The following is a 7,434-nucleotide window of genomic DNA, read 5'->3' as shown; positions in this document are numbered from 1 at the left end:
TTGGGGATTCATCTCCTCTTTCCTTTTCAAGTCGCAGCAGCAGCAGCAGCTCAGGGAGGGAGTCTGAATCATCCTTGTCCCCTACACGCCACCTTGTGCACAACTCGGGACATGTTTCCCAAAAGCCAGGCCTGAAGAGCCGGGCATGGAGGCTTTTCTCCTCCTTCCCCTCCTGTGCTCTGGTCCAGGCAGGAAAGGCTGTGAGATGCCTTTGGCCTTGGCGCTGGGCAGGGAGAGGGTCTCCTGGGCTCAGTGCTCCCTCGTGCGGCTACAACGCAAGCTCCTCGTGGGCAGGGACGGTGGCCAGCGCCCAGGCTGGCGCCCCTCTGAGGCCCTCCCTGGCTGTGCAGTCCTTCCTCTAGGCTGATTGCTTCTCCATTGTGCTCCCGCTCCTAGACCTCGCTCCTCCCCAGCTCTGCCTCCCTTCTCCCCCTCCCAAAAGACAGGCTCCCAGCCCAACAGGGGTAAAGGAAAGTTTATTGTAATCTGCAGTAATCCCAGCCGAGGGGAGTGGCATGGCCTGAGCCTCTCCACCGTGGAGGAGTCAGGAAGCCGGATGCGAGTCCTGGCCCTCATGAGCCCCAGGGGCCCAAGTCCCTTGGAGTCAGAGTGCCCATGTTGGGGGGGGCGGGGGGCGGGCACGGAAGATGGCACCGCAGCCCACTTTCTTCTCTTGCCTTCTGCTCACGGGGGCCTTTGTCCCGAGGATGGGAGAAAAGCTGGGAGAGCGGGGCACCAGCCACAGGGTCAGCGGAGCCAGGAGGAGATGCTGGAGACTTCTTAGAAGCATCCAGCCCCCACAAATGATCCCGGCACCCCTCCCTCCCCTGACCGCCACCCCCCAGCTCCCAAGCTCCCCCCTTGGAACTTCATGGAATGTTAGAATCAGGGGCATAACTAGGAGTGGGCCAAGGAAGGGGGCAAGCGATGAAGCGGGCCAGGGGCTTCCAAGTCTGCCTTTTGACCCCAAACTGGACCCAGGGGCACAGCCTGGGGACCGAGCGGCTGCCCAGGAAATTGGGGCAGGGATGTTTCTGTCCTCTCCCCCCCCCAGGAGGGCCTTCAGGCTCCCGCAGCTCTCTCAAAGCCTCTGGATAAAGCTTCGGCACAAGCCCAGGGTAGAGTTTCAGGCCTCTGCGGGGCTGATGGAAAGGGGGGCTGGGGCAGGGGTGTTGGCTTGCAGCCAAGGGCTGAGCTTTGGGGCAGAAGGGAGGGCAGGGGCACAGGCCAGGGGGCCTGGGGGATCACCCAGGCCACAGGCAGAGCTCCAAAGCAGAGTCCATAGGCGGCAGCCAGCAGGACAGGGAGTTCTTGGGAATAAATAGTCCCAGCAGGAGGCAGGGGGGACGGATGGAGTTGGGGTCTCGGCTGGGGGGGAAGCGGGGCTCAGTCTCACGTCTGCAACTTCAAGAGATAGTTCTTTTCCTGGTCCACAGTGGTCAGAGGGCCAGAGCGGTGGGCGTTCTCTAGGGCCTGGAGTACCTGGAACAGCTGAGTGGGGCCATCCAGTGCTGGGGAACGATGGGCACCAGAGCAGTTGGTAAGGGCCAGGGAGTGCCAAGATCTCCCCTGGGCCAGACTCCTATAGAATCGGAGCTGGAGGGGGCCTGGGAAGCCATCCAGTCCAACCCCCTCTTTTTAAGGTAACTGAGGCTTGGGGAGGTTCCCAATTTGCCCCAAAGTCCCATAGAAAGCATCCTACATTTAGAGGTGGAAGAAGCCTCCAAGCCCATCTAGTTCAATCCCATTATTTTACAGAGGAGGAAACTGAGGCCCATAAGTGTCTCAAGAGGGATTTGAATCTTGGTCCTCTTACTCTAGAGTCAGAATCCTACTTCACCAACTCTCTCCCTTGGCCTGGGAAGGACTGTGCTCGTTTGTCATGGAATCTGGGAGGGACTGTCAGGATCCTACCTTCACTTTGAATGTTGGGGATATTCCCAGCAGCCTCCAGGGCAGTCAGCTCCAGATACTTTTCACTGGTGAGGGAAAGGAAAAGGGACAAGTTGGAGGCCAAAGTTGCCACATCTGCTCCTGTGAGACCCTTTGGATGACTAACTGCCCCCTGTCTATCTTTACTAGTAGTAGTAGTGACGACGACGATGATGATGATGATGACGATGATGATGATGATGATGATGATGATGGTAATGATGATGATGATGATGGCAGCTAACATTTATTGAATGCTGTGAGTTTACAAAAAAAACTCCTCCAAACCCTATGAGGTAGGTTCTATTATCCCCATTTTACAGATAAAGCAACTGAGGCTCTGAGATGTTTCATGCTTTCCCCTCACAACTAGCAAGGTTCTCAGAGGTAGGATTTGAACTCAGGTCTCCTTGGCTTTGGGTCCAACATGCTACACCTTTCGCCAGGTTGCAAGCTCTCCTCGGTGTTAAATCATTTCCATCTTGGTTTGGTTCGGGCCTCCCCAAGCATCTAATCCTTCCCCCAGTGAGTCCCAAGTCATAGTTTTGTCCTGAGAGGGAGAACGGGATCTCCAACCTCCTGCCCTGCTCTCAGGAAGGAGCCTTTTCTTTTACACTTTGGAGGAAGAATGAGGAGCCAGACAGACCCTCTGGGGGGGAACCCTGAGGGGGAGAGTTTGAATCCAAAGCAGCCTTTGAGTCCAATTCCCACTTTTTACAGATGAGGAAACTGAGGAACACGTCTCTTGTGCCATTTCTCTTCATCACAAACCACGCCAAAGTCCCACGACGTACTTTGTGTGGGCAGAGGACTAGAGATTCAGAGCTTGAAGGGACCTCAGACACGAACAAGACCAGCCTCTTCATTTTACAAGAGGGGAAACTGAGGCCCAGAGTGGATAAGAAACTTGGTCGTAGTCACACAGCAAGTGTCAAAGGTAGGAACTGAACTTGGGTCTTCCTGATTTCCTGATTAGGGGCATCTAAGTGGTGCGGAGGATAGAGAAATGGGCACGTCATTTCATCCTGTTTGCCTCAGTTTCCCCATCTGGAAAATGGCAAACCACAAAAGGGGTCCTGAGGAGTCAGACACGGCCGAACAATGACACGTCCTGATTTCAAGCCCAGCAAGCCGGCGGGGCCTCCTGGAGGTGTTCATCTCCTCCCTGTCCTCACGTAACCCCAAAAGGCACAGATGGGGGGGGCCTCAGGGGCCCTCCAAGGCCTCCCCCTACCAGAGGTTCCTCTGCTGCCTCGTAGAGGACGTTACTCATACGGAACATTTGGGGAATGTGGGTTCCATTAAATTAGGTCAGAGAAGAAGCAAGAAGCCCGAGGAGAGGCGGCCAAGAGTGGGGGTTCAGGCCTAGGAAAAGGGTGAGTGGGAGGCCCCCCGATCCCGGGGCTCCCTCCCGGGGCCAGGGAGCTGCCGTCCTCACCGCAGGGTGTCCTGCACGCCCAGCAAGTGTCTATAGATGAGCTGGGCCTCCAGGTCCGGGTCCAAGGGGTCGTTCCATTCTTGCAAGGTCACCCGGTACCGGGTTTTGTCACAGCCCAGACCTGAGAGAGGAGACGAGGTGAGGCCTGGGGAGGGACGGGGAAGCCAGCCAGGCAGGGCTGCAGGGACAGCCCCGAAGGGGGCTCAAACCAGGAACTGAACAGAGCGGTGGGTGGGGAAGAGGATAATCATAAAGCGCCCAGCGTGTGCCCAGCACATAGTAGGTGCTTACTGGACGCTTTTCCCCTCTTTTGTCTTCCTCTGGGTGGGCCTGCCTGGAGGGATGACCAGAGGGGAGCCATAAGAGCCCAAAGAGAGGTTATTAAGTTGGGAATAAAAATAGGCCTCGGCTGAGCTCTCCCTCGGGTATTGCCCTCCAGCCCAGGGTTTTCTGTTCCCACAGCCCGCTGGCCCTGCCCCTGCTGACTGCCTGTTCTGGGCCTCAGCTTTCTCATCTGTAAAATGGGCAGGGGATGCCAGAGGCCCTCCCAGGGCTCCAAAGCTCTTCAAGAGCTGCCGCAGGTCCTGCCCTGCCCTGAGGGCGGACGGGGCTCTGGCTGGCTCTCTGCCTTCTCTTGCCCCGTAGGATGCCAGCCCCTGCCGCAGGGCTGGAGGAAGCCCATCCCCCAGCACTGCAAGGGCCAGGGGAGGCCGTGAGGGAGCCGGACGCCTGGGTCCAGAAGCATCTGGGCCCAAGAGAGGAGAACGGGAAGAGCCAGGAGGGGAGGCCGCCGGGCCCGGAGTTCAGTCGTCGGCCCAAGATCACCCAGAGCCAGCGGCGCTTTGTCAGAGCTCCTGAGCCTGATTCGGGGCTCTCTGTGCAGCCCCACCAGCCTCCTGGCCGCTGGCGTCCTCTGGCAGGGGCCTGGGATGGGGGCAGCGCAGAAGGCCCTCTCGGCTGCCCGAGCTACCCTACCGTCTGCGGTCATGGCGGAGGGGGCGGCGCCTGCCCATCCACAGAGAGGAAACCGAGGCTCTTGGCAGAGAACAAGGGAGGCACGGGCCCAGAATGGAGTTCTCCTCCTTCCCCTCCCATCAAAGGCCATCTCAAAGGCCACCTCCTTCAGGCAGTCTTCCCTGATCTCCCCTGATCGCCCACCCCAACCTGGGGAGCCGATCTCTCTGTCCTTCCTCAGAATCTGCCGGGCTCCGAGCTGACCGTCTCCCCCATCGCAGCCTTTTTGTATTTGACCTCATCTCGGTCTCCGGCCCCCTCGGACTCTAGTCCAGCGCGTCCGGTCCTTCGGCCCCCTGAGCCGGGCACCCCGAGGCTCTCCCTCTCCACCCCCAGGGAAGTGCCCGGTTCCAGACCGCCCCAGCCAGGCCTTCCTACTTGTCTTTTCCCTCTGGTGGCAGCAGCTCCACTTGTCTCCTCGGAAGATGCCCGGGTGGTAGGAGCCCAGCATGCCCTGGTTGTTGAGGCAGACCTTGCGCAGGGCAGACAGCCACTGGTTCAGCTCATTCATGCACTACGAGAGGCCAAGACCAGGAGCTCGTGACGAGGACCCCCATCCTAGGGGTCCCAGGACCGGGAAGTGTCCCGGCCCCTCGGAGCCTGGGGATCCCCGATCCCAGGCTGGAGCCGACCACTGCGCTCCCCCGACTCTGCCAGGAGTGCCCGACCGATGGAAGGGAAGCGCCTCGGATGAGGAAGTGTTTCACTCCTCGGATCCTCCAGGACTGGCCCTGTGCTTGGTGCAGACCAGCCCCCCCTACTGTGCGCGATAGAGGGGGGCCTCTCCCGCACGGCTGCTTGGTGGCTGCCATGCACACGTGTGTAAACACCCCCTACACACACTCAGGGCCATGTGCAAGGAGACACGCAAGTGCCCAACGTACACCCTCTGATTCACACTCGGGTACCTGAAGATGAGGAGGGGAAGGGAGCTCAGAGTGAGGCTCCATCCTGAATACAGGAGCCCAAAGGGTTCATGGGGGGGGGAGAGAGAGAGGGGGGGGGAGGGAGAGAGGGAGGGAGTGTGAGAGAGAGGGAGGGAGTATGAGAGGGAGGGAGAGAGAGAAGGAGGGAGAGAGGGAGGTAGGGAGAGAGAGGGGGAGGGAGGGAGAGTGAAGAAGGGAGGGAGAGAGGGAGGGAGGGAGAGAGGGAAGGAGAGATGGGAGGGAGAGAGAGAGAGAGGGAGAGGGGGGAAAGAGAGACAGAGACAGAGAGAGAGAGAAAGAGGGAAAGAGAGAGACAGAGGAAGAGAGAAAGGGAGAGGGAAAGAGAGAGAGAGGGAGAGAAAGAGGGAAGGAGAGAGAGAGGGAGGGACAGAGAAGAGAGAGAGGGAGGGAGGGAAATAGAGACAGAGAGAGGGGAGAGAGACAGAGAGAGAGAGACAGAGAGAGAGAGAGAGGGAGAGGGAGAGAGGGAGGGAGAGGGAAAGAGAGAGGGAAAGAGAGAGAGAGACAGAGAGACAGAGGGAAGGAGAGAGAGACAGAAGGAAGCAGAGACAGAGACAGAGAGGCACCCAGAGAAGCAGAGGGACAAAAGGAGAGATAGACAGAAACAGAAGGAAGGAGAGAGGCAGAGAAAAGGAGAGAGAGGGAGGGAAGGAACAAAGAAGGGAGAGAGCCTTTGTGTGCATGTGTGTGTGTGTGTGTGTGTTGCTGGGGTGGAAGTGAGTCTCACTTTCCATTTCTTTCTGTTCTGAGCTCTCAGAGGAATCCTGGGGGACACAAGTGGGGCTCACCTTGCACTGCAGATAGGCTGTCTCACACTGGCCGGCTTCGCTCGTGTAGATGATCTGCATGACGTGGGAGTTGCCGAAGCTCTTCTCTTCCACCTTCTCGGCAGCCCGGATGTTGGCCAGGGTGATGAAGGACATTTTCTGGAGGAGGAGGGCCAAGGCAGAGAAGGAGAGAGCCCTTCTTGGAGGAGAGCCCATCCCTGAAGGCTCCGGGGCCCCAGAACCAGGGTGGAGCCACGGGGGGACCCCTATCCCAGAGCCCCAGAGAAACCTAACAGAGGAGGCTGTGGGGGTACTTTAGAGAGAGTGGCAGGGCCTACGTTCGCGTCCCACTTCTGACCTGTGTCTCACAGACAAATGTCACTCACTCTCCCTGGCCTTAATTTCCCCAAGTGTAGAATGAGGGTCCCTTCCACTCTAGCTACGATCCTATGAGCTTCCTCAGGCCTCGGTTTCCTCCTCTGCAAGATGGGGTCAGCCGAGTCGCTCCCGGGGTCCCCTCCAGCTCTGGGCCTGCCAACCCCGGCAGCCCTTGGCATAGGGCTTGAAGACCCTGCCAATAGGTCAGGGCGGAAGGCAGGGCCCACCAAGGTGGCCAGCAGGGCTGCTTGGGGCAAAGCGGGTCCCCCGGCTCTCAGGCCCTCTCCAGCCGCCGACACTCCTCCCGGAGGCGCCAAATCCGTCCCTTTTGTTTGGGAGCTGCTGACCGGCCAGAGGCAGGCGCCTGCGCCCTGTCTGCGGAAGGCTCAGGAAGGGGCGTCCCTCAGGGAAGGACCCGCGGCCGCCCCCGCGTACCTTGGAGCTGGGCGTCTTGGCAAAGCTGAGGGCCTCGCTGCTGAGGGAGACGTGGAGCTTCTTGAAGGAGGGCAGGAGCGGCCCTTTGCCCTTGGTCTTGAGGATGAAGAGGGGCCCCTCCTTCACTGGCAGGGCCTGCAGGCTAAGGGCCCGCTGGAGGTCCAGCTCTGAGGGGGTGAAGCACGGGGGGGGGGGCACGAGGCCGAGGTGAGCATCCGAGCCTGCCTCCCCCCACCCCGGGGCCCGCTGCTCCCCACTGCTGGGGAGAAGAGAACAGCTTCCCCCTCCCACTCAGGACGAGCCTCGCCGCCCCCCTTCCCGCCTTCCCGCCCCACTGTGGGGGTCCCCACAGGGACGAGCCTGAGTTCCGGCCCCTCGTGGCTGGGTCTCCAGAGAGGGCTTTCCTGGGGACTAAGCAGCCACGGGAGGGGGAAGGGCCTTGGCCACCTCCCTGGGAAGCCCACCAAGGAGCCGGGCCAGTGACGGGAAGAAGAGTTTTCTCCTGGGCTGGGAGGGTCTTCCT

General features: G+C 59.8%; 1 protein-coding gene across 1 annotated transcript in view; it reads right to left on the bottom strand.

Moving 5' to 3' along the window:
• Positions 1-459: 459 nt before the first annotated feature.
• Positions 460-7,434, bottom strand: part of LOC100028854 (ras GTPase-activating protein 4) — a 107,668-nt gene continuing 100,693 nt past the window's right edge. Inside the window, exons 2-7 of the mRNA XM_056814776.1 lie at positions 6,912-7,170; positions 6,120-6,257; positions 4,763-4,898; positions 3,371-3,491; positions 1,915-1,979; positions 460-1,511 (exon numbers count right to left, since the gene is read on the bottom strand). Coding sequence (XP_056670754.1) covers positions 1,393-1,511; positions 1,915-1,979; positions 3,371-3,491; positions 4,763-4,898; positions 6,120-6,257; positions 6,912-7,170 — 838 coding nt within the window. The 3' untranslated portion in view covers positions 460-1,392. The remainder of the gene's footprint in view (positions 1,512-1,914; positions 1,980-3,370; positions 3,492-4,762; positions 4,899-6,119; positions 6,258-6,911; positions 7,171-7,434) is intronic.

This window comes from Monodelphis domestica, chromosome 2, assembly GCF_027887165.1.
Source record: "Monodelphis domestica isolate mMonDom1 chromosome 2, mMonDom1.pri, whole genome shotgun sequence".
Classification (NCBI taxonomy): domain Eukaryota; kingdom Metazoa; phylum Chordata; class Mammalia; order Didelphimorphia; family Didelphidae; genus Monodelphis; species Monodelphis domestica.
This window is presented reverse-complemented; position numbering and strand designations above follow the sequence as displayed.